The sequence below is a fragment of the Epinephelus lanceolatus genome, chromosome 12 (genome assembly GCF_041903045.1).
Source record: "Epinephelus lanceolatus isolate andai-2023 chromosome 12, ASM4190304v1, whole genome shotgun sequence".
NCBI lineage: Eukaryota > Metazoa > Chordata > Actinopteri > Perciformes > Serranidae > Epinephelus > Epinephelus lanceolatus.
The window spans coordinates 41,871,876-41,899,684 of record NC_135745.1 but is presented as its reverse complement, the minus strand read 5'-3'; the positions used below and the strand labels follow the sequence as shown (position 1 = coordinate 41,899,684).

At 39.8% G+C, this 27,809-nt stretch overlaps 2 protein-coding genes across 2 annotated transcripts; both read left to right on the top strand.

The window, feature by feature from the left end:
* Positions 1–835: 835 nt before the first annotated feature.
* LOC144465130 (tripartite motif-containing protein 16-like protein) lies at positions 836–26,428 on the top strand. Its single transcript, XM_078173449.1, has 2 exons — positions 836–1,041; positions 24,507–26,428. The coding sequence occupies exon 2, from the start codon at positions 24,512–24,514 to the stop codon at positions 25,955–25,957; it is 1,446 nt and encodes a 481-aa protein (XP_078029575.1). The 5' UTR covers positions 836–1,041; positions 24,507–24,511; the 3' UTR covers positions 25,958–26,428.
* Positions 1,038–4,815, top strand: LOC117272099 (tripartite motif-containing protein 16-like). Its single transcript, XM_033650851.2, has one exon. It carries the CDS (start codon positions 1,047–1,049, stop codon positions 2,709–2,711), a length of 1,665 nt encoding a protein of 554 aa, XP_033506742.2. The 5' UTR covers positions 1,038–1,046; the 3' UTR covers positions 2,712–4,815.
* Positions 26,429–27,809: the final 1,381 nt, after the last annotated feature.

The following is a 27,809-nucleotide window of genomic DNA, read 5'->3' as shown; positions in this document are numbered from 1 at the left end:
TCTGAGTTTTGTCTCTTTTCTGGTTCGTTATTGTGACGCTGCACTGAGGAAAATGGTGCCGTGTGTTTATGAGGAGCATCTGGTGTGTTGCTGATTAAAGAAGCTCCTGGTTTCACCTACATTTATTAAACACACTCTCCTCACACCACTGCTGCAGAGAACACCTCCTTTATTTCAACTAATAAACACCACACAGTGTTTTTATTTCAAGGTGATCATTTAATATGAACAACTGTCTCTACAAAGCTTTGATAGTTTTAAGCTAATCATGAAAATAAAAAGTTTGACTGTGATATCTTTAAATCAGCTGTGGAAAACTAAAAATATTGTCAAAGGCAAAAACCAAACAAATATGAATTCATATTAATCAACAACTGAAGTGCTGAATCAGCTGATCTGGTTCATTCGTCTCCTTCTGGATTCACACTTGCAACAAATAACTTGTTTGATATTTGTTCAAACCATCTGAAGCTTGAAATGTTGCTTTGGTTCAGGATGATATTCTGAAACTGAAATGTTTTGTCACAAATGCTTCAAAGTAGATCATTAAATATGTGACAAGATTATTAAACAGCTACTGAAGTGTTTTATGACAGTTTACTTTGGTAACTTCCTGTTGTCAGTCAACTGTGTTTAACCAGCAGAAGAAAATGTGACAGAATTTGAGGAGGAGTCAGAGAAATATGGAGCCATCACCAAAACCTGAGGAGCCAAGAAGTGTTTTACAACTAAAAACATTTCAAACAGGGAGCAGGTTTTAGACGAGCAGACAAAGTTCAAACTCAAACTGCTCCTCTTCCTGGAATGACTCAGAGCTTGTTGAGCCCTCCCTCCTCTTCCTGCTCTCACACACACAGCCAGCTGCACTGTCCACACATTTCCTTGTTCCCTCCCCTTCAGATCTACAGTGTGTATCCAACACTGTGGTGACGTGAGAGAGCTGACAGACTCCATTCACTGCAGGAACACATGATGTTTAGATCAGAGCTCAAACTAGTTTCACTTCTCAGAGAGTGAAACTCACACAGTCACTGCCACGAGGTGAAATGGCGCAGAAAGGAGTTGAGCTGGACCAAGAAACCTTCTCTTGTTCCATCTGTCTGGATCTACTGAAGGATCCGGGGACTCTTCACTGTGGACACAGCTACTGCATCAACTGTATTCAAAGCTTCTGGGATGGAGAGGATGAGAAGAGAATCTACAGCTGCCCTCAGTGTAGGCAGAGGTTCACACCGAGGCCTGTCCTGATGAAAAACACCATGTTAGCAGATTTGGTGGAGGAACTGAAGAAGACTGGACTCCAAGCTGCTCCTGCTGATCACTGCTATGCTGGAGCTGAAGATGTGGCCTGTGATGTCTGCACTGGGAGGAAACTGAAAGCCTTCAAGTCCTGTCTGCAGTGTGTGGCCTCTTACTGTGAGAAACACCTCCAGCCTCATCGTGACTCGGCTACATTCAAGAAACACAAGCTGGCGGAGCCCTCCAAGAAGCTGCAGGAGAACATCTGCTCTCGTCATGATGAGGTGATGAAGATGTTCTGCCGCACTGATCAGCAGTGTATCTGTTATCTCTGCTCTGTGGATGAACATAAAGGCCACGACACAGTGTCAGCTGCAGCAGAAAGGACTGAGAGGCAGAGAGAGCTGGAGGGGAGTCGACAAAACATCCAGCAGAGAATCCAGGACACAGAGAAAGACGTGAAGCTGCTCCAACAGGAGGTGGAGGCTATCAGTCGCTCTGCTGATAAAGCAGTGGAGCACAGTGAGAAGATCTTCACTGAGCTGATCCGTCTCATGGAGAAAAGACGCTCTGATGTGAAGCAGCAGCTCAGATGGCAGCAGGAAACTGAAGTGAGTCGAGTCAAAGAGCTTCAGGAGAAGCTGGAGCAGGAGATCACTGAGCTGAAGAGGAAAGACGCTGAGCTGAAGAAGCTCTCACACACAGAGGATCACAAGCAGTTTCTACACAACTACCCCTCACTGTCAGCACTCAGTGAAGCCACACACTCATCCAGCATCAACATCCGTCCGCGCCGCTACTTTGAGGACGTGACAGCGGCTGTGTCAGGAGTCAGAGATAAACTACAGGACGCTCTGAGGGACACATGGACAAACGCCTCACTGACAGGGACTGAAGTGGATGTTTTACTGCCACAACCAGAGCCCAAGACCAGAGCTGAGTTCTTCAGATATTCACGTCACATCACACTGGATCCAAACACAGCATTCATAGCGCTGTTATTATCTGAGGGGAACAGGAAAGTGACAGTAATGAGACAACAACAGTCTTATTCTGATCACCCAGACAGATTCACTGGATGTTGTCAGGTCCTGAGTAGAGAGAGTCTGACTGGACGTTGTTACTGGGAGGTGGAGTGGAGAGGGGGAGTTTATGTAGCAGTCGCATACAAGAATATCAGACGAGCAGGATGGGAAGAATGTTTATTTGGATGCAATGAGAAATCTTGGATGTTAAGATGTGACAATAACAGTTATAAGTTTTATCACAACAAAGTCCACACTCCTGTCTCAGGTCCTCGGTCCTCCAGAGTAGGAGTGTACCTGGATCACAGTGCAGGTATTCTGTCCTTCTACAGCGTCTCTGAAACCATGACTCTCCTCCACAGAGTCCAGACCACATTCACTCAGCCTCTCTATGTTGGACTTCGGCTTTGTCTTGATTCCACAGCTGAGTTGTGTCAAGTCAAATAGTCTGAAGTCATTTAAGGGTTAAACTCTGTGTTTGGTCTCCATGTTTGTTGCTGACAGCTGATTGTTGTGGCGTTTCTTCACTGCACACAGATCAGGGGGGTATTCCATCAACGTAGCTAAGAATATCCAGACTAAGGTGTAATCTTGAAGTTTGACTAAACGCCAACTCCCAATCTAGCTCCAACTCGTTCCATCAAGTGAAATCAGCTGGCTCCAATTGAGGCTAATTCAAGCCTCACCTGTTAAGCCGCAACTCATGCACACGCCCAGGGAAAATAAAAAGCCCAAATTAGTTGAGTGCCGCAAATGTTACAAAATGTCAAAAAGCAAAGGAAAGTAGAGAGCGGAGGCTTTTTCTATGGCGGAGCAAACGCTCCTTGTGGAAGTGTATGAGGACTATAAGGACATAACTAAAAAAAAGGCAACACTGCAGCGATTAATAAAGCAAGGGAGGTGGCGTGGCAGAATATTGCTGACAGGCTTAATGCGCAAGTGACAAAGAAAATTCAGCATTTCAGCATAATATCATGTTCTATAAATCTTGCATCAAAGGGACAAAATATATGTCGATAAGAACACCTATTAAATCTAACAATTCAAGTCTGCCTAATGAAATTCACCACATGTGTAGATTAATATTAGTGATATCACATTTATCTACTGATTCCTATGTACATTTCAGATGATGCATTTAGTCAAACAATTTTATGTGAATCATCACATTCATCACATAATTGATTGTAGATTATGACATTTCAGAAATGATCAGTTTATAGGAAATAATCACATGGCATTTATCTATTGATTGTAGAAAATTCCATTTAGCAAATCCATCAGTTCAGTGGAGATGAGGAAAACTATGAAGTGAATGCAGGTGATAGTGAATACATCATCTATTTCTCATCATGTGGGAGTCACCTGTGAGCTCTATCCCTTATTATATCAGAATAAGGAAAATCCCCTTAAATGTATGGCATGTGCTATAGGATGAGGAGCAGACAAACCACAATGGTGTGTGTCCCATTTTAATGTGGTTGCTTTGTGTCATGGTTAATTCATAAATATAAAAGATAACCATATGTTAATGTGAACAAATCAAGCCCTATACATGATGTATGGTGATGCTAGAAATAATCAAAATGAATAGAAAATACACCTTTTTACCTCTCTGCAAACAGTTGCCTTACTTAGCCTCTCAGCATCACCAACACTATACAGGAATGTACCGCTAGCAATGAACCTCAGTGCAGTACAGACTGACTGCACAGTGGTCAGAGACTGGCTGCAGTGTGTGACCTTTATAATGTGTGGTTCCAGCAAACTGCATAGATACACCATGCTCTGCCTGCTGAACTGGTACCTCTCCCACAGATTGGAGTCTGTCTGTATCAGTGGGCTGGTCCTGTCCTGGAAGACCCTTGGGGCTGGTGGTGGTTGGAAGGCCCTCTGCACAATGTGGGCCTCCTCATCAACAGGATCCTCGATGAAGGGGCATGCCATTATTTCCTAATTTACTCTCTCTTGCTCTGTCTCTGTGTCTCTCTGGGTGTGTCCCTCTCCTTCTCTGGCTGTTGTCAGTTGACCTTAATTGGCTGTGAATTTGCTAGCCAATTGGAAACAGAGTGTGGTGGGGATGGAGGGCAATCACATATTCATGTACAATCTTTTTTTTTAATGCCTCAGTTTCATTTTATTATAGTTTTGTTTTTATGAAATTGATTTTGGCTTCACTGTTGTGTTTTTTTAAATTATCTTATTACATTTTAATTTGTTTTTTAATATTTTTTTTATTAATTATGTTATATATTTTATAATCTTCATATTATTTTGTCATTACATGACAGTTGTGAGTGTGTAAAGCACTGGCAGAACTGTCTTTTAGGTGTCTGTTCTTGTCTACTGAACATTTTTTGATCATAGATGGAGCTAATCCTCACCTTAATCCTGCTACAGACCAGGATTGCCCGGCAGCATAAGTTACCATGGTTACTAGGCTGGGATTCAGGTTAACCACCTTGATGGAACGGAGTTGTGGCTCAGTTTGATGGAACGGAAACCGGAGTTTAGCTCGATGTATCAGGCTTAGCCAGAACCATGGTTTCCATGGTTACTGATGTGAGGCTAATCTTAGCCACTTTGATGGAACAGAACTCTGGCTCACATTAACCAGACTTGGCCATTTCAGCCTGGATTTGCCTTTAGCATGGTTGATGGAATATCCCCCAGCTGTCAGTCAAACATTGTGGGCGGGACTTTGACATCTTCTCCTGAATTGTTGTGTAAATGTTTGAGTGTGTGTAGGTGGCGTTTCTTCCTGTGTGTGTCACCTCCTTTATCCTCCACACTTTGTTGTCTTTGTGTTCATCTGTAAAGAAATCTATAATCACATTTATTTGTTTGGCAGACCAAATGTTGTTGTTGTTATGAGGTTTTATAGAAGTGTAATGATCCTGATCATAATCAATAAGGACATCATTCATTATTGTCTTGTACACAGCTGAGATTCTTGTGTGGATGAAGTGAATCTGAACATGAAATCACTGAACAAGAGTCATTTAATAGTGTTTGCTTTCTGTTTTTGTGTCCATGAACATCAAATAAATTTGGATGCAGATCATAATTTGTGTCGTCACAAGTCATTCAAGTGAAATTTGTTATTTAAATCTTTGTTTTGATCAGATGTGGCCAGCACAAACATGATTTGTTCCTGAGCTTGATGAGGTCTCATTTTAATTTTTAAAACTTTGATTTTAAACATGTATAAATGTTGATATGACAGAATCAATCTGTGAGAAATGTTCTCAGCAGACAGCACCTAACAGAGACACTAGGAAACCAAACACTACCACAGTGACAGTGAGTGACTCAGCTTTTATAACACGTGAAATATTTGAACTCCAACAACAAATGTAAAAATGAGCAGCTTATATCAGGTCCAGTCATAAAATCATGACATGAAAATATGATTCTTTACATTTGGTTCCAAGTGTTTCCATGTTCTTTAATCAGAATTCAACAAGTCAGAGACATTTGAACGTTTAGCCTCAAATCTCACATTCCCAAATACTATGTCTTATCTCTCCCGTCTTTCCCATGTGACCTGAATGCAGCATCAGTGTTTCAGGGTGTGACTCCTGTCAACAAACGCACACAGTGTGATATTACACATATTGAAATGTCTCTTAACTGATGTTGTGTGAAGCTGCCAAAGGCTGAGTGAACTCTGGACTTGTCTTCCTGCAGTGAACATCACAGCAGGTGAACAAGTGAAATGTGAAAAGTGATGCTTAACACAAGAGGGCGCCTTCATCCTGCTAAGCAGGGAGGTAGAGGAGGTTAAACTCCTCCACTCACTTTGTCTGCATGTTTTAGTTTTTAGACTCATGAAACCATTTGATAATAAACACACATGGTGTCACACATGGTGCTAAATTGTGTCAGACCACTAAACGTTCAGGTTTCCTTAAATATACACTCAGTCCTCTCTGTGTGAAGATCAGGCAGCCAGTGATGGTCAAAGGTTGAAATGTATCAGGAGCGTCTGGTGTGCTGCTGATTAAAGAAGCTCCTGGTTTCACCTACATTTATTAAACACACTCTCCTCACACCACTGCTGCAGAGAAACTACATGATTCAAATATGTGCCACCTTTTGCAGAGTCCCCCTCACACAGAAGGCCAACCAGTGCCACATCATCAGCAGTGTGTTTGAGTTTCAACTCATTGGTTTACAGAGAAAAGAACAGAGGTGATAAAATGGCACCTGGTGATGCACCTGTGTTCACACTCCTCTCTGACACCTCACCTTTACACACATGCTAGGATTTCAGCGTTTAAATTTAAAAATCTCTAAAAAAATACCTACAAAATCAACAGTACAGACTGTCCTCCACAAAACTTGTTTCTCGGATTTTTGATTTATCAAAAATCAAAACAGTGCATCAAAATGTTTGACTGTAAACAGTACTGTAAACATATACTATCAAATTCTTGCTAAATACATTTTCAACCTTCCTGAAAAAAAATGAGAATATTTTGGAGTCATGGTTGATGAAGTTTGGCAAATATCAGAATTTTATCTCAAAAACTGAATTTTTGAGAACATTTTGAATTCTGCTCTCATGGGAACAACTGGAGTCAATGTAAAAGTGGCATTTTTAAACATCAGATTTTCTCTTATGAAGCAAAACACTTAGAGTTAAAAACAAATCACCAACATTTCCATGCTGTGAAGATGCAATTTATGTATTATTCAGGTAACAGAATTTCTGACATTTTGACCATTTTTGAAATCTGCCTTGACAACAGCTGCCCGGACAGTGACTCCCTGAGTCGGCAAATGAAGCTACACAGCAGGTTTCACTTCCAGCCAATTAGCTCAGTGAGTTAGGAGCTGGTTCTTGGTGTCAGGGGTTGTGGGTTTGAGACCCAGCAGGGGTGGTGATGATGATGATGACAGATCAAAATGTCAGATGTCCTCAACATGAAACACAAGATAATTGTCCTGCATCACAGCAAGCCTCTAAATTAAATAAAAACAAATAGCTTGCACCAGACCATGGGCGAAAGCTAACCAAATTTTGCACAAAGGTCCAGTCTCATGCCAGATTACTTCAGCTGTAAACCCAAGCCAATAGTCCTGGGGCCTGTATCACGAAGCGAGATCAACCTTTCCTGGGTTACCCAGACCTATCCTGGGTTGACTAACCCTAACAATGGCAATCAGGATAATCGGTATCACGACGCTGGATATCAACTCGGTAACTCAACCCAGTGTTGCTTTATCAAGAGCTGTGAACGCGCACGCAGCGGACAAATCACAATCATGAGAGAAGCGCAGCGTCACTGAGCGTCACTGAGCGTCCTCACAGAGCGCCGTATGTGAGGGAGAAAAAAGTATTTCTCGTGAGGATCAGAGATTAATTCTACTAAAATATGAGGAGAAGAAAAGCAACATTACAGAAAAGGCCAACACCGTGGCAGCTGCAGGAGGAGGAAACGTGTGGCAACGCATAACGGGATGAATAATGTTTTTTTAGTTTAGATTATTTGCACATAATGTTAAAAACAGACAGTATAAAATTTACAAGATTAAAAAAAGAAAAGTACCGGAGAGGTTAGAAGCCACTAAAAGCTCATCAAAGAAATTCCCCTGTCAAAACATCAATGAAATCACATGATAGAGAAGAAAAAAAAACGAGTCAGGAAAGAAGAAATAGAGGAGGAGAGAGGGAAAAATCAAGATAAAACAAGGTAGCAAATAAAATGATGTGTAGGTTAAATTACTCATCACTGGTTCAAGTAGCTACAGTACCTGTACCTGTACATCTGACACTGATCACACCCTTGAATCCCATGAAATCAATGCTGCGCAGATGAATTGCGTGTATTACAATTATCGTCTAACATCATTGCGCCTGATAAATTGGTCTTCTTTGTCATAACGTTATATATGCTACAATAAAGCTTAAAGCTGACGCCACAATTAAATCATATCAACACCAAATTGATAGTCTGAATAAAATCATCCTGATATTGAGCTGTGTTAGAAATTAACAGCTGCGCAAAAATATACCTAGTGTCCCTCTTTAAAAAACAAAAAGGAAAATCCCTCAAACACCATGAAGTGTAGACATGATAGGCTACTTTCCACATTTCCAGCAGCAAAGCTGTCAATTAGGCCCATTATCTTTAACAGGGATCATTTCCTCCAACAAAACAAAATGTTGGCACTAATTAATGGTGCTATTAAGTGTTCACAAATGATCAGTTTCTTTCTTATGAAGGGGTGGGATGAAATTTTGACTTCTTTCCACTCCTTTTTGAACAATCTTTTCATTGTCTGTTGTTGTTGCTTTCTTTTCTTTTTTAATGTTCAAAATAAACTTTCAAATCAAAATCAATCAAATGAATTAAACTTCCCATCATGACTGGGCTGCATTTCTGTCAGCGGAGTCATTTTTTCCGAACAGCTGATTGGCCAGTGGGTGGTGCTTTTTATAGGATCAGATTCAACCCTGAACTTACCCTGCTCCGGAGCAGGATAGCCGTTCAGAGTAAGTTACCATGGTGATCTACCCCGATAAGAACTGAACTGGCTTCGTGAGACCAAAAACCCAGGGTTAACCCTGAAGTTACCTCGCTAAGACAAAATCCTGCTTCGTGATACAGGCCCCTGATGGTGGCGCTACAGCAAGCATCTAAAGTTCAAAACATTGAAAATTCATAACAAATCAGCCTGCTAGAACTTCACACTTTCATCAAACTGTAGCCCCAATACTAAAGAAACTTTTGTACATTTAAACCTATTAAAAATTATGAAGTCCATCACTCTGTTTTTTTTAAACTGTAAAACTTATAAAAACCTTTCTCCTCCCACAATTTTTGCCTACAGTGCATGCAAATGTTTGACTGTGAACACTACTGTAAACATATACCTGCAAATTGATAAATAAATCTTCAATGTTCATGAAAAAATGAATTTTTGAGAACATTTTGAATTCTGCTCTCATGTGAATAATTGCAGTCAATGCAAGAAGCATTTTTAAACATCAGTTATTCACTTATGGATCAAATCAATCATTGTTAAAAAAAAACAACATCTCCATGCTGTCTAGATGCAATATGTGTATTTTCAGATTTTTTTCCTAATAACTGAATTTTTTATTACTTTGTGTTTGTTTTGTGGTGATGTAATTCCAGTCCAAACATAGGTGGCGGTAATGTGCTTTAATGCTGATTGACACCCTCCATTTAAACTGAAGAAGGAGAATCACTTCAAGCTGATCCAGCTGAGAGTAGGAGACAGAGAAACCACAAAGAGAAAAATATTTTTATAAAATCACAGCAAAACAAAGATTAAATCAAGAGAGCAGTATTTCAAACTGGTAAGGATCAGATTTGTCTGTTGGCTGGTAACAATAACCTCATATTTAAAGGAGAATTGTTATTTATAATTCAACGTGTTTAAAGTCCAGGTAATGTTTTGAAATATTAAAAATAACTTAAAATGACCACAAATGCAAACACTTACTGAGACAGAGCAAATTCCTTTCAAGCCCCTTTGATTGATTCAGAACAGAGTGTGTTTTTCCACCTCAAACTAAAGCAGAGCAGAGAGTACCTAATTAGAGTGATAACACCTGTGCAACACACAGTGCCTGTATCATTTTCCCTCCTCTGAGGGTAAAATGAGTAGGCTACATGCAATATGTTTAGTTTTAAATGAAATATTAACAAATTAAATAGGTTTGCAAAACATGCAAACTGTCTCTTGAAATGGTTTATGTGCCTCGCTCTCTGTGTATTTAGCTTTCTAAACGGTAATTTTAAAGATGGTGTTCTATTATGTCATGTGCTCATCTGTACTTCTTTTTTTAAGTGTAGCTAGGGATAAATTTATACCTGCCGATCAGAGGAATTGAATCCAGTAACACTTCATAAATCAGCCCGTGTTGCTTTAAGTGACCGAGAGGAATTATGCTCTAACTCCTGGGAAAGTACATGTAAGTGGGGGATAGGTACACTCTAAAACGCAGGCTGACTTATAAAGTGTTACCTTTAATCCTTACAATATCAAAACAGTGCTCTTCTGACTTGATTTAAACATCTTTGTTAAGTTGTGATTGTGAGGAATTCTAATGAATCGGTTGATTTCCTTTCCAAAGAAAGTTGCCAGTAGGCTACTGGTTACCACAATTATTGTGTGGGACCCAAAGGGCCACACCACTACACCGTCAGGGCCAGACCACCACAGCCACCACCCACAGGGCCCCTTGTACACATGTCCTAGTGGCCCTGGACTGTTCACAAGCTACATTAAAGGTAAATGTTTTAGAAATTTTGTAATGATTGATTAAGTGTTCCCTTATTTTTTGGCAGTGTATTAAAGGACTCTACAAGATGTAGATTAATATTTTCTTTGCTGCTGTACATTATGTAATAGTTTGATCTTTATTGTTTGCTCTTTATTATGCTTATGTCTAAGTATCTCAGGAAGTTGTTAGTACTACTCTAATCTACTGTATCAAATATTGCAAGATATGTTATGTTGTCATTTAAAATTTTGTCTCCATTTCATATGGGATAATGGTATGCATAGCAGAACAAAGAGAAAAGTCTGCACACTGCAGGGCTCCCAGTGAACAACTGCCACAAGAGAGCATCCTCAGAGAGACGTAAACAGGAAAAAAAAAAACCCATTAGAATTGTTACAAGATTTTACATCAGTATTTAAAATAGTTAAGCTAATGTGAAGATATCAAAAGTTTGACTCTGAGGAAGACGCTTGTCGTCGAAACGTTAGTCCTTGCACCTATTAAATACGCAACTAAGTGACTCGTGTGCTCCAGACTTCTCTTTGGATTTTCCATTGTTTCTCCTTTGAAAACATCAAATGTTTAAGAACATTTGGTAAATATCTTATCCACATTCTGCAGACTTGAGTCTATGTGTGGACAGGCACAAACAACAGAGACAAGAAAAAATGTTACTACCAAAAGCATCCACAAGTTTCTAATATTTTTTTCCTTATTGGTCTTTCATTAAAAACTTGTGGATGCTTTTTGTAGTAACATTTTTTCTTGTCTCTGTTAAATGTTTAATATAGTTTCTTGAATGCAGATTTCTTGTGCCTGTTCACACTTAGACTTCAGTCTGCAGAATGTGGATTAGATATTTACAGAATATTTCTGCCTGGTTAAGGTTTTTAAACATTTGATATTTTCACATTTAACTATTTTAAATATTGATGTAAAAGCGTTGTGGTGTTTCTCTTGTTTAGTCAACAGGTGTTGTTGATTTTGACTGACTGCCATCTCTGTTAAAAGCACTATGCTTTCTCTGTTCACAAACTGCCTGAGAAAGATCTGTTGATCGAAATGTTCATTGGGAGCGCTGCAGTGTGCAGACTTTTCTCTTTGTTCTACAGTGAGTGTTTTTCAGTCTTGCACCTGCACACATTTTCCTGGATGTGCACACTTTTGGCTTCTTTATAATGGTATGCATAACCATCTGTCCATTTTGTAGCCGCCTGGGTCAGAGGTCAATGGCAAGAGAAGGAGCAGCCCAAGCGTCCTTTCCTCCTGCTGTTCCTGGGGGATCCATAAACACACAACTAAACTAACAAACTAAACTAACGAACTAAACTAACTAGTAAACTACTACATATAAATTAACTTTTGATTTCATCCCTCTAGAAAGAAGAATATCTATCAAGATACTAGTAAAAGGTATGTTGATTTGACTTGTATTGTTTCTTTGAAATGGGTTGCATTTACCATTAGTTAAAGCAGCAGCTGGAGTTAGCAGTCCTCGTCCTCATCCCTGAACAGCGACAGCGAGTCATCTCCTTCAGATGGGCAGAGGACCGACTCTTTATGGAGTTCTCTCTGCTCATTGGATAAAGCTTGAAGGATACCAGAAAACGCTCTCCTCTGCTTACTGCAGAGTGACTGACAGAACTATTTAAGACTTATACTAACAACAAAAAATCACTTACTTCTGCTTTAACAATGTTATTGGCAGGACCACAGGGGCCAGCCGTGAGCGAGTGACTTTAGTGAATAATAAGTTAGCTCAGTGCTACTATAAATAAATAAATTACCGTAAATATTTTTTGTCTGAAATGGTTTGACCCATGACTATGTCATCACATATTGAATCAACTGCTAGCATGCTAATTAACATTAACTGTTAATTAACACTAATTAACACTAATTCACATCATCACCTACTCTTGTTATGAATTATATGGCTTAAATACAATGTTGTTATTTATGTAATTAAAGATCAAGAAGTAGTAAAAGTATGTATTACTGCTGTCTGCTATGACAGAAGAAAATCCTAAAATTCCTCAAATTAATTCCTCAAGTGCATCATACAGTGATTTTTTTTGTGAATAAACTGACTTCTAATTTCTACTTTTGTGTTTTTTAGATGCCCCGTAAAGGTAAAAAGAGTGAGACAATGAAAAAGCGAAAAGCTACAGAAGGAGCTGAAAAAGCCTCAAGTAGCTGTCTGAGTGACACAGAATCTCCCAAACCTGCCATCCAAGATAAAACCAGTTATAAAAAAACGTACGCAGATGTTGTGAAATGTAACATTAGTTCATCCTCCACTGGAAATAATCATTGTCAAATCCCTGCCACATCATATGCTGCTGAAGGTAAGATGCCTGTACAAGACTCATACCATCAGGGTGATGGAAGGTTCAGTATAAATGCTGGCAGCCAATGTGTTGCCAAGAGTTTCAATGCAGTTGTGAAGAGCACCGTGAAAAGCATACTCACATGGAACACTGATGACATTCACACTGTCTTGGAGGATGGAAATAACCTCTACTCTAGTCTACGACAAAAAGGCAAGATAAAATCTAAAAATGGATACATGCTTGTGAATGAACTACCTAACATCTACAGGCTTGGTAATGACACATTTTCACTCAGTTTGGGTGATCCTGTTCTTGGAAAACTTGGTTTGTCTATCTATGACGATGCACAGGACTTTCTGCAGCCTTTGGATATGGCATTGCAAATGGTCTTCATTGATTTCAATGTATGCTTAATAACTATGAAGGGTACCACATTTATGGTAAGTAGAGATGGCAATTGGTTTGCTATATTTGATCCTCATGCACGCAACCAAAGAGGTCTGGTACATGGAAACGGAACAGCTGTTATTGTGTATCATAACAACATTGCTGACATTCTTCGACATTTGAGAGAGCTTGCATGGTCCCTTAACATGAATTCTGAAGAATTATTTGAGATAACTGGAAAGTAGAAAAGTTAAATCGCACTGAGGAATCAACTGCAGAGGAGTCTATTAACAGCCAAACTACTTCTCCAAAGACACAACTTTGGAATGCTGATCTCAGACAAGGTGATGAAGATGTCACTGCCAGAGCATTGACAGAGAAAGTGGATGATGTTGAAACCCTAAGAGATGTCATACCACTTGATGAAAATGATGACAATGAAAATAGACAAAATTGTGTTGACAATGAAGACACTGCCACAGAACTGTTTGTGGAGCAAATCTTGACAGAGGAAATGATGGAGGTTGAAACCCATAATGATATCAGACCACTTGAGGAATCTTGTGATGTGGTTATTGTTGGTCATAAAGAACCCAACTTGGTATTCCTTCCTATCACCAGACAGCAGCGACAAGAAAGCTGTTCAAAATTGAAGATGGAGGATCAAACAGTCTCTGAAGACAGAAACTCATTTAGTCCCATGGGTGAACCGTGTGATACCAAGTCCATAAACGCTGATGGAAACTGTTTTTTTAGAGCCATCTCTTTCTCTATTTGTGGAGAGGAAAATCAACATAATAAAATCAGAAAAGCAGTTGTGAGTCATCTGAAGCAAAATCACTTGACATTTACACCTTATTTACGAAATGAATACTTCTCAATTGATGATTATCTGGCATCTTCTCGCATGAAGTACGTTGGCTCATGGGCTACAGAACTAGAAATTTTGGCTACAGCTGACTTATTCAACATCAACATTTATACTTACAATGAGAACAGGTGGAACTTGTACACGTGTGAACAGCATGTTCAACACGTGCCTTCCAACTGTGGCGCAATATATTTGAAGCACTGTAATGAAAATCTTTATGAAGTTGTTACATGTGTATAGCATAAAAATTATTCAGCAATATGTGCAGGAATTTGTAAAGAAGAAAATGATTTTCAGCACAAAACACGGTTGCAGCAAGTCACTAGATCCCAGAGAATCAAAAGGAAACCTGAAATGGACCCAGATTACGAGGAGAAACTTGCAAAAATGAGAAGAAGGTACAGAGCTGATCCTGACTACCAGGAACAGAAACTTGAAAAAAGTAAAGAAAAAAGTAGAGAAAGTTATGCTGATCCTGACCATCAGGTACAAAAACATGCAAATAGTAAATCACAATATTTAAAACAAGGTGAAAAAAATAAGAATATACTTAACGCAATTCAAAACTTCAATAATACAGTTGCCAAGAACCTTGCCTACATTTGCTGTGTTTGTCACAGACTGTTGTTCCGAAACCAGGTTATTCAGTGCAAAGTGGAATCATATGGAAAGACAAGTAAAATTGCTGCATTAGCCTCCAAATGTATTACAACTACATACTTGCATACACCAAATGAGAAATGTGGTCTTGAGTGTCATGTTTGCATAATGGAGAGAGACAAACTGTGGATTTGTCATTCATGCCATGGAAAGCTACAGAGAGGTAAAATGCCTGAAGGAAGTACTTTCAACGGCCTTCATCTACAACCAATTCCATTGGAGTTAAAGTGCTTGAATTCTCTTGAGGAACATTTATTCATTCATTCATTCATCTTCTAACCACTTCATTCTCTTGAGCGTTGCGGGGGGGCTGGAGCCTACACCCTGGACAGGTCGCCAGACTATCGCAGGGCTGACACATAGAGACAAACAACCATTCACACTCACATTCACACCTATGGACAATTTAGAGTTATCAATTAACCTAGTCTCCACGCTGACACGGGGAGAACATGCAAACTCCGCACAGAAGGGCTCCCACACCCGGGATCGAACCAGCAACCCTCTTGCTGTGAGGTGACAGTGCTAACCACCACACCACCATGCCGCCCCAGGAACATTTGATGGCTTTGAATATCCCCTTTATGAAGCTTGTTCCTTTGCCTCGTGGAGGACAGAGTGGAGTTTGTGGCCCAGTTGTTTGTGTACCTTCTAACATCAATGATGTGACAAGTTTTCTACCAAGAGAAGAAAATAGTAATTTGATTGTTAAGGTAAAACTTAAAAGAAGATTATCATACAAAGGCCATTATCAATATCAGTTTGTTAGAACAGAACATGTTAAAATTGCTTTGGAGTATTTGATTAAAAACAACAAGTGGTATGCAGATATAGAAGTCAATGATCAATGGATTTAACCCTCTTGAGAAAATTGAAGAAGTGGAAGATGAATTTGAAGTTGAAGATGAGCCAATTGAAAATTATGGATTGGAAAATAATAGGATGGATGAAAGAGATGACTCCGGTGTGCATGAAAACAATGAAGTTGAGGAGGATCTGACTTACACTGAGCAACAACAAGGAATCTTTCTGGATACATGTTTGCAACCTGTTGACATTGGCCAAGAAATTTTGGATCATCACTTTGACGACATCTTTTGTCTTGCACCAGCTGAAGGAAATAATCCTGTCCAGTTATTGAAAGATCTATCAAATGAAGCTAAATGTTTCCAACTGGAGGTCCGACTTTCTGTGATGAAAGGCCAATAAGAATTACACTTGCAAATTATTTGAAACACCGAATCTTAAATGCTGATGGAAGGTTTGCGCAAAATATAGACTATGTATTCTATTCTCAATACATTTCTGAACTTCAACAAATTTTATCAAATGTTTCAATTGCTTTGAGGAAAGGGTTCTCTAACAGCTTTAGGGATGTCACTGCAAGCACATTGACAAATAAAGAATCTCTTCAAGAGATATTAAAATTTGATGAGGAATATAAATTTTTACAACCTGTCCGTGGAATGCCTCCTTTCTGGCAATCTGTACAAAAAGATTTATTTGCAATGCTGAGACAACTGGGCATACCAACTTGGTTCTGCTCTTTTTCTAGTGCTGAAATGAGATGGAAGGAAATCCTGCAGACAGTTATGACACAACAAGGCATCAATAAGAATACTGATGAAATGGACTGGCTGGAAAAGAATAATTTATTGAAAAGAAATCCAGTAACTGCAGCTAGAATGTTTGATCATCGTTTTCAAACATTTTTAAACAAAGTTATCTTTTCAGATGCAAACCCATTTGGTAAGATAAAGGACTATTTCTATTGCATCGAGTTTCAACACAGAGGATCTCCTCATGCTCATTGCCTGTTTTGGGTAGAAAATGCTCCACAGATTGACAAGGCTGAAGACAAGGACGTTGTTCGATACGTCACCTGCAAAAGGCCATCAAATGATTTAGATTTGGAGGAAAAAGTTACAAGTGTTCAAAAACACAGTAAAAGGCATTCAAAAACATGTAGGAAAAAACGTACAACATGTAGATTTAATTTCCCACGTGAGCCCTCTTGTCAAACATTTATCTGCAGACATAAGGAAAATGACCAAAAAAAGAACCAGAGTGCTTCAAATACAGATATAGTTGTCAGAATGTCAGATGTCAGAACACCCAGAATGTCAGAAGACCAAGCTATGACTATACTGACAAAACTCAAAGAGGCTTTGAGCAACAATGATGTTGAATCCCTCAAAACTGAAGATTTATTTGAAAAAATTGGAATATCTCAAAGCGATTTTGAAAATGCTCACGCCAGACTCAGTGGCAAAACCAGTGTTGTTCACAAAAGAAACCCAGATGCTTTGTGGATAAACCAATACAATGAAAATCTCCTACAGGCCTGGAATGCAAACATGGATATCCAGTATGTGGTTGATGCTTATTCTTGTGTTGTATATATCATATCATACATTTCAAAGGCTGAGAGAGAAATGGGATTACTCCTGGAACGAACACAAAAGGAGGCAAGAAATCAAAACCATGATGCAAAACAAGCCTTGAAAGAACTTGGTACAATCTATCTCCATAACAGAGAAGTATGTGCTCAAGAAGCTGTGTACAGATTGACTGGCATGCCGCTTAGAAAATGCTCACGAAAAGTACGGTTCATCCCAACAGGAGAAAATCCTGTGAAAATGAGTAAACCACTGCATGTATTGCAACAACAGACCCAAGAGGGAAGCATTAGTGACAAAGAATTGTGGATGGTCAGCTTGTCAGACAGATATTGAAATAGACCAAACATTGAAAACCTGGAAAACGTGTCTTGCAAGTTTTGCTTCAGAATACAGGGAGTTGTCAAAATCTGAAGTAAATCCATCCAAAGTGGAAAATGATGATAACATTGTGAAATTGAAGGAGGACTTTGGCTATATGAGAAGAAGAACTAGAACTCCACCAGCTGTTGTCAGATATGCCAGACTGTCTCCAACTAAAGATCCTGAAAAGTATCATCAAAGTATTTTACAGCTTTTCTTACCGCATAGAAATGATTCCGATCTGAAACCACCACCTTTTAAGTCATATGAAGACTACTATAAATTTGGAACAATAGATACTGATGGAAATTATCATTCAGTCCAGTCTATAGTTGATGGAAGTAGATGTCTGTTTGAAAAAGAATCTGAGAAAATTGACGAATTGAAAGAAATGATCGAAAAATGTGGGGAGTTGGAAGATGTCTGGGGACAGATATGCCCTGAATCTGAACTTGAGCGTTTGGAATGCCAAGAGATCCTACAAATCCAGAAACAAGACTTGAATGAAGAGGGCAATGTTGATATGGTTCCTGATCTGATGATAAATCATGATGTAGCAGTTCTTATTGAAAAGACCAGATGTGAGATGTCAAGAGATGATGCACTTAGTCTCTTACGGTCACTGAATGACTTCCAACAGAAAACTTTCTACCAAATAAGACGATGGTGCCCAGCCAAATACCATGGTGATAACCCAGATCCTTTTTATGTTTTCATAACAGGTTCTGCAGGAACTGGAAAAAGTCATTTGATAAAGGCAATACAATATGAATGCTCACGGATATTGCAACAGACAACAACGAATCCGGACGATGTCACTGTTCTTCTGACTGCCCCAACTGGTGTTGCAGCTTATAACATTGGAGCTACAACAATCCACAACACATTTCGTATCAATGCTCATAGTAAGCTACCATATCAACCGCTTGGTGAAGAAGAAATCAACACACTGAGAGCAAAACTAAGTAATGTACAAATACTGATCACTGATGAAATTTCAATGGTGGACCAGACACTTCTGTCTTACATTCATGGACGTCTCAGACAAATAAAACAAATGGGAGATTATTCACCATTTGGTAAAGTATGCATCATTGCTGTTGGTGACTTCTATCAACTTCCACCTTGCAGAAATCGGCCACTTTACGATGAATCGCATCTGGTTAATTTATGGGCAGATAATTTTGCCATTATCGAACTTCAAGAAATTGTCAGGCAAAAAGATGTATCATTTGCTGAATTAAACAGAATAAGGAAGCTGAAGAAGGCTGAACCATTGCTGGAAGCTGATATCCACATGTTGAAACAGTGTATAACGGGAGAAGAGAAAAATGTTATCCACATCTTTGCAACAAATAAGGAAGATGACATTTACAATGCAGAAATGCTGAGTAAAACCTGTAATGACATAATGGAGATTGAAGCTCAAGATTTTGAAAGAAATGCTAAAACTGGAAGATTGGAAGAGAAAATCGGCCACCACTCAAATGTATTCAATACCTGCTTGAAGAAATCTCTTTCTCTGGGCGTAGGTGCTCGTGTCATGCTGGTTAAAAATATCTGTGTGTCATATGGTTTGAACTGTTGCTTACATTGACAGTGATGATAGATGCTTTCCAAATGCAATTTACATTGTCTTTGATAATCCAAAAATTGGACAGAACCAAAGGTTTAAGGTGTTTCGCAGGCCATGTATACCACAAAATGCAACCCCTATAAAGCCAGAGGAAGATCAAGTCAATAACCGTGAAGGCAAAAGAAGACAATTTCCCCTTCGTTTGGCCTACAGTTGTACTGTGCATAAAATGCAAGGTTTAACAGTGGACAATGCAGATGTTTCTCTAAAGAAGATATTTGCACCCGGGCAAGCTTATGTTGCTTTAAGCAGATCATGTCTTATCAATGATTTGGAGAAGGAAGAAGGTGGTAAAATCATAATGGGAGACTTCAATGATAATATTCTAAGTTCATCATCAATTCTGAAGATGATGAGTAAATATGGTTACAGCCAACGTGTTTCAAATGTTACTACTGAGGATGGTACTCTCATTGATCATATTTATATGAAAGCTGTGTAAAATGTTCATTTAGCTGTACTTCGTCTGCTTTTATGAAACTACGATGGAGCCAACAGATGTCAACTTTCTACAGCGACAACAAGTAATTCAAGAGAGCACCCTGGCTCAGATGAAACTGCTTCCCTCTCACCATAAGGTAAATAGTGATTGCTTTAGAAAAAGTGGGAGTTCTGCATGGATCTGAGTACAAAAAACACTTAATCTCATGTGCTTATTTAAGGTGCATGATTAAAATGACTGGGCAGAAGAAAAGACAGTCAGTTTATACTCTAAAGTCCTTGATAAGTGGTCCAAATAGGGACACTGAGGCACTCTGAATTGTCAGTAAAAATCCTTTAGTAAAGCAGGGAAGCAGACAGTACATTTTGACTGTACAACAGTCTTCAGGTGATTACAGTCAAAATGCACTGTCTGCTTCCCTGCTCTACTAAATGATTTTTGCTGTCAATTCAGAGTGCCTCAATGTCCCTATTTGGACTACTTCATCGAATATAAGCTTTTTTTTCCTGCCCAGTCATTTAAATCACACACACACTTTATGAGCACCTGAATATAAGTGTTTTTTGTTGTTGTTTGTTTGTTTGTTTTTTTTAACTCAGATCCATGGAGCACTGCCACTTTTTCTGCTCAGTCACATAGTGTTGAATTTTTTTTTTTCCTTCCATTGTTTAATCCCTAATTATTTCTTAATATCTTATCTTTTATCAGATCGACTTGATCAAATGCCATATCACAAGAGTTGGCACCAATAAATCCAGCAACTCTATCCGTGACAGCAACCATGAAGTAACCACCATCGTGGGAACAGACTAAACAGGTGCCATTAAGATTCAGGTATGGGATGACCAGTCCCAAAAAATACAAGCACAAAAATCTTACACAATAACACATCTGTCAACTAGACATTTTGCAGGACAATCTTTACTCACGACGACTCCCCAATCAGCCTTCACTGAGATCCAAAACATTGCACTGCCGAACAACCATGAGGACATCGATTTAGATAAGAACATTACAAACTTGATGGGACAGCCTGTTGCTGCAGACATAAAATATAAACTACGTTGCAGCATTTGTAACAAACAGCAACTGGGGAACTCCAACCCAAAGGACAAATACAGGAGATGTGACAACTGTGACAGAAAACAAAAAACTTCAATGTTTAACAAAAACTTAAGTGGCACTCTGTCATTAAAGGAAACTGTGGGGAGAACAAAAGACTATAAAATAAATGGTGTCACCTTAATCAAACTACTACAACAAAACAAAAGGAGTTAAAGGAAAACCCGGACGAAATTGAGGAGCTAATCCTTTATGTCTCATGTAAAATGTGTGGTAGACAACGATGAAAACCGTATTATAAAAATCGAATCCTGGACGCCTGTTTCAGAGGCTTTACCTGAAGAAAACGATGACATATCTCTTATCTTCATCTGTCAGGAACCTTCACCATAGACAGTCCTGTGAAATGGAAAATGATTGTTTATGTTGTAAACATGGTTTAATAGACTCGATGGAAAATAATAACCTTAGGAATGTGACTTGTTAAAAGAAGAAAGGGGTTTTTGCCTTTTGCAAGTAATGAAGGAAGTGTTTAACTGCATTTTGGATGTTTGTTGTTTGAATGTGACTTGCAATTTTTATGTTTAAGGGGGAGGGAGGAGGTGGGTTTTTTACTTTTGATGGAAAGTAACAAATTTAATTACTGTGCTTAACTGCATTTTGGATGTTTTAGTTTAAACTTGTGACTGTGTTACAGTACGTTAATAGGGAGGAAGGTTTTTGACTTGGAAGTAACCAAGGAATACAGTCAGTCAGTAATTACTGTCCTTTATTGAATTTAGGATGTTCTAAGTTGCTTAAACTAAGAATTATGATTTCCAATTGAGTACTGTGCTGTACTAATTATCCAATAAATGTGATACATTGCATTTCTACTTGTGTTAAGTGTCACTGTATTTGTGCTGCTCAGTGAGACCAACAACAGGATGGTTTTATTTTGGTGAGAATTTAAGCTACATATTTCTAAATGATGGTACAAATGCATTTCTACACAACTTACTACTATTATTTGCAGTTTACTCATTTGAAGGTTCAAGCTTCAAATTAGGCTGTAATGGTGTATTTAAAATTTTAAATAGGCCTATAGCACGCTATCATTTTGTTTACCTTAATGTCTCCTCCACAATTTTCGAAAGTCACTTTAGTTCATAATTAGGACCTCACCTTTTCTTTCTCCTCAGCTTGCTCTGTTTTTCTTTTCTGCTGCTGTTTCCTGCACATAAAAATTCATGAAAGCACCTTCTTGAAACTTCTAGACTGAAATTGAATTTCAGTTATTTAGCTATCTGTGCTGTTTACTATAGTGGTAGCAACCGACAATATGTAACGATAACAGAAACCAAGTTTAGTTTGCTGACCAAAACTTGCAGTTCTTGACATTATTTTCCAGTAAAAAGTGATTTCAGGTTGCCAGCAAGGTTTTACTTCATGATTTTAGGTTAGGTTTACTCTGTGTACTTACTACCTTAAAATCAATCCGTTAAGAATAATTACAAAACTATGCAAGCATTAATTTAGGACTTTTGAATGCTTAGGCCTACCTTCCAACATTAACCTCCACTCCAGCAACTTCAGACAGGAAAGGATGGAAAGCGGCTCCTCCCAAGCCAACACCCGCGGCTGAATCACCAACAGCGAAACCAAGATGTTCCAACTGCCTCGAGCCTTTCGCGGGACCTCCCCGCGACAGTCTCCCACTCCCGTTTCTCATCGAGATTCCCCGTCGACCAACCGAGCCTCTTTGGGCCAAGTGGTTTTGAGGTGTTTAAAGATAGTGTGTTAATCTAATAAAGGCTCCTTACACTTACAACCAACACTAAATAGTTTTTCAATTCAGTGATATAATACATGAAATGATTATGCATTGCTACCTGACCATATTCTTCTACTTCCAGCTTGTCTGCAACCTGTGCACACACTTGAAGCATCCATACATATTTGAAGTGCGTGCCTGCAGCAGAAACCTTTTTTCTGACCCAGCAACAAGAAATATTATTTTCTGATTGGCTGATAGCTCGCTAATTCAAGACAGCTGTATGGATGGATTAAGCAGAAAAACCTGTCTTGCTTGCCCCGATATCGCTGCTTTAATTTTCTTCTTCTGAGGAACTCATACTTCCCATGGGTGAAAACTCACCAAACTTTGCACAAAGGTCCAGTCCCATGCCAGATTACCTCAACTGTAAACTGAAGCCAATAGTCTTCATGGTGGTGCTACAGCAAGCGTCTAAAGTTCAAAACTTTGAAAATTCATAACAACTCAACCATACTTGCTACAGCTTCAGAACTTTCATCAAATTGTAGCCCCAACACTGAAGAAACTTTTGTACATTTAAACCTATTAAAAATTATGAAGTACATCACTCAGATTTTTTTCAAAAACTGTAAAACTTCTTAAACCTATTTCCTCTGTCCTCCTTGATTTATCAAAAATTGAGCCTCAAAAACTGAATTTTTCACAGCATTTTAAATTTTTCTTTCATGTGAACAATTGGAGTCAATGCAATAATGACATAGCTAAACATCAGTTATTCACTTATGGAGCAAATCAATCACTTTTAAAAACAAATTACCAACATCTCCATGCTGCAGTATGTGTATTTTAAGATTTTTGTCTAGATAACTGAATTTTTTACAGTGGTTTCAAATCTGCCGGCACAACAGTGAATGGCTTACTCAATTTGTAAAGCCACTGTTGTATTGCCACTTGCCAATTAGCACAGAGCAATAGATGACAGTCTTTGGTTCCAGAACTTGTGGGTTCAAGCCTCAAGTGGTCCAAAATGAACATTGTTGTCAACTGTCTTGTCTTCCTATTCTCCTGTTTGTTGCTCAGAATTACTAAATTTGCCAAAAATAGCCCGGACCTGACCCATCGCTGCGCAGCAGCTATAATTCTTTTTACTTTTAGTGCTGCAGCTGCCTTTGAAAAGTACATACTGTTGCATGCAGTATGCACACAATCAAGACACACTACTGTCTCACAACATTACACCCTGAACTTTGACCCTCTTTCTCACATATTTGTTACCCTGGAGGTAAAACAAGAGGTCGTTCACTGAGCTCACCAGAGACTGAGGTCAGCCTGGAGAGATCTGCTGTTGTTGTTGCTTTGCAATTGTAACTTTGAAGTGATCACTGCATACAAGGTAGATTCCAACATATTATATTCACCACAGGAAAATGACATCAGCAGTATCTGTCATTGTTATTGTCATAGTAATGTCCTGTTGGTGGTGGTAATCTCTATGATTATTTTGTTCATATGAACAATTCATATTTTTATTATTACTATTAGACTGGTCATCAAGGACTTGAATCAGTTGTCAATAAAGCTGTCAACAACTGGTCATCTGTTTTTGTGGCCCAGCTGATGTGACCAATCTTCAGCTGTGCAGAGGATTGTGGGTCAGAATAGCCAGAAAAGAATGCTGGCTTGCATACTGCAAAATCAGACCAGACGTAGTAGAACATCCTGGTAATTTTGGCATACTGCATTTGACATACTGTGTGTTGGGACATACTAAATTTTGTTCTGCATACTTTATAGTACGGTAGTCTGGATATTGGAACGCACACACAGTATCTCTGTCAAACTGCTCCTCTTCCTGGAATGACTCAGAGCTTGATGAGCCCTCCCTCCTCTTCCTGCTCTCACACACACAGCCAGCTCCACTCTGTCCACACATTTCCTTGTTCCCTCCCCTTCAGATCTACAAATAGAAGATGGGTGTAACCAACACTGTGGTGACGTGAGAGAGCTGACAGACTCCATCCACTGCATGTTGGTTAGATCAGAGCTCAAACTAGTTGTTGACACTGGGAGGTGAAATGGCGCAGAAAGGAGTTGAGCTGGACCGAGAAACCTTCTCTTGTTCCATCTGTCTGGATCTACTGAAGGATCCGGTGGCTCTTCCCTGTGGACACAGCTACTGCATCAACTGTATTCAAAGCTTCTGGGATGGAGAGGATGAGAAGAGAATCTACAGCTGCCCTCAGTGTAGGCAGAGGTTCACACCGAGGCCTGTCCTGATGAAAAACATCATGTTAGCAGATTTAGTGGAGAAACTGAAGAAGACTGGACTCCAAGCTGCTCCTGCTGATCACCGCTATGCTGGAGCTGAAGATGTGAACCAACATAAAGGCCACGACACAGTGTCAGCTGCAGCAGAAAGGACTGAGAGGCAGAGAGAGCTGGAGGGGAGTCGACAAAACATCCAGCAGAGAATCCAGGACACAGAGAAAGACGTGAAGCTGCTCCAACAGGAGGTGGAGGCTATCAGTCGCTCTGCTGATAAAGCAGTGGAGCACAGTGAGAAGATCTTCACTGAGCTGATCCGTCTCATGGAGAAAAGACGCTCTGATGTGAAGCAGCAGCTCAGATGGCAGCAGGAAACTGAAGTGAGTCGAGTCAAAGAGCTTCAGGAGAAGCTGGAGCAGGAGATCACTGAGCTGAAGAGGAAAGACGCTGAGCTGAAGAAGCTCTCACACACAGAGGATCACAAGCAGTTTCTACACAACTACCCCTCACTGTCAGCACTCAGTGAACCCACACACTCATCCAGCATCAACATCCGTCCGCGCCGCTACTTTGAGGACGTGACAGCGGCTGTGTCAGGAGTCAGAGATAAAGTACAGGACGCTCTGAGGGACACATGGACAAACGTCTCACTGACAGGGACTGAAGTGGATGTTTTACTGCCACAACCAGAGCCCAAGACCAGAGCTGAGTTCTTCAGATATTCACGTCACATCACACTGGATCCAAACACAGCACACACACAGCTGTTATTATCTGAGGGGAACAGGAAAGTGACAGTAATGAGACAACAACAGTCTTATTCTAAACACCCAGACAGATTCACTGACTGGCAGCAGGTCCTGAGTAGAGAGAGTCTGACTGGACGTTGTTACTGGGAGGTGGAGTGGAGAGGAACAGTTTATGTAGCAGTCGCATACAAGAATATCAGACGAGCAGGGGGGGGTGAATGCTTATTTGGAAACAATGACAAATCTTGGATGTTAATTTGTGACAATAACAGTTATAACTTTTATCACAACAAAGTCCAAACTCCCGTCTCAGGTCCTCGGTCCTCCAGAGTAGGAGTGTACCTGGATCACAGTGCAGGTATTCTGTCCTTCTACAGCATCTCTGAAACCATGACTCTCCTCCACAGAGTCCAGACCACATTCACTCAGCCTCTCTATGCTGGACTTTGTCTTTGTTCTGATTCCACAGCTGAGTTGTGTCAAGTCAAACAGTCAGAAGTCATTTAAGGGTTAAACTCTGTGTTTGGTCTCCATGTTTGTTGCTGACAGCTGATTGTTGTGGCGTTTCTTCACTGCACACAGATCAGCTGTCAGTCAAACATTGTGGGCGGGACTTTGACATCTTCTCCTGAGTTGTTGTGTAAATGTTTGAGTGTGTGTAGGTGGCGCTCCTTCCTGTGTGTGTCACGTCCTTTATCCTCCACACTTTGTTCTCTTTGTGTTCATCTGTAAAGAAATGTATAATCACATTTATTTGTTTGGCAGACCAAATGTTGTTGTTGTTATGAGGTTTTATAGAAGTGTAATGATCCTGATCATAATCAATAAGGACATCATTCATTATTGTCTTGTACACAGCTGAGATTCTTGTGTGGATGAAGTGAATCTGAACATGAAATCACTGAACAAGAGTCATTTAATAGTGTTTGCTTTCTGTTTTTGTGTCCATGAACATCAAATAAATTTGGATGCAGATCATAATTTGTGTCGTCACAAGTCATTCAAGTGAAATTTGTTATTTAAATCTTTGTTTTGATCAGATGTGGCCAGCACAAACATGATTTGTTCCTGAGCTTGTAGATTACAGGCCAAAGACTGTTGTGGTTGGAGAACTGTGTCACAAAGTCCTCCTCAGTCCTGCTTCTCCCATTCTGCCTCTCTGTCCCTCCCTCCAGCCCCCTGCATCACCTCCATCCATCCACCAGATGTCCTCACACTTTCCCTCCTGTCGCAGTCACCTGACTCTCTCATTCACCTGCTCACCTGTTTCCACTTTCCCTCATCAGCCCTGCAGTATAGAAGCGCCACGTTTCCACTCATTCCCTGACAGATTGTCAGTGTTGCTTCCTGCCTGAAGCTGCTGTCTTCAGACCTGTTCCTGTGTCTGCACCTGTTTCCTGTTCCTGCTCTCTTCTTCTCTTCTTGGATTTGTTTGACTGTTGGGACTGCCGCCCTGTTTCCAACCTGTAAGCCTGTTCCTGACTGCTGTCTTCACAGTTTGAGTCGTCCTCTCTGTGTTGTCTGAATTCATGATTGTGACAAATGTCCTCAAAGACCATAAGGACTCCATTTAATCCATAGATTCTCCTATAAAACCACACTGGGCAAAAAAAATTTGATCTGTTCTTTCAGATTTGGATTGTGTTGTTGATGTGCTAAGTCGCGTCAAGACAATCTTCCGGTTTCACTTTTTGAATGACAAACACAGACTAGTGCTGTCTGCTTGTATGGAGGGGTGTTTCCTCTCAGGCAGGCGCAGAACATACGTGCTGGGTGGCCGTCGGCTGTCGTCTTTGCGGTGTGTTCACAGTGATAAAACTAAGCTTCTCCTTGTAGGTACTGAGTCTCCTTTGGCTAAACCACATAGTTTCTCTCTGACCATTAACAACTCCAACGTCTGTCCCTCCCCTCAGGTTAAGAGTCTGGGTGTCATCCTGGACAGCACATTGACCTTTGAGGCCCCCATCAATAATGTTTCTCAGTCTGCATACTTTAATGGACTTAACATTAACATCTTCGCCCGTCACTCACACCTCACAGCACTGCTATCCCCGCTCATTCTTTGGCTACATCTCGTACTGATTATTGCAGCTCTGTCCTCTTTGCTCTCCCTCTCAAGTGTCTTTATAAACTCCAGTTGGTCCAGAATTCAGCCGTCTCCAAACTTGAAGAACAGAAGAGTTTACCTCCTAAAAGATGAAGTGATCCATGTTTTTAAATGAGAAATGAGCTCTGTTGTAAACAAGTGTTAAACACACTGGCTGCGCCCCGAATCACATACTTTTTCTTTTTACTTTTAGTGCTGCAGCTGCCTTTGAAAAGTACATACTGTTGCATGCAGTATGCACACAATCAAGAC

Coding starts and splice junctions, on each gene's coding strand:
- LOC117272099 (XM_033650851.2), top strand. CDS start 1,047: ATGGCGCAGAAAGGAGTTGAGCTGGACCAAGAAACCTTCTCTTGTTCC.
- LOC144465130 (XM_078173449.1), top strand. CDS start 24,512: ATGGCGCAGAAAGGAGTTGAGCTGGACCGAGAAACCTTCTCTTGTTCC.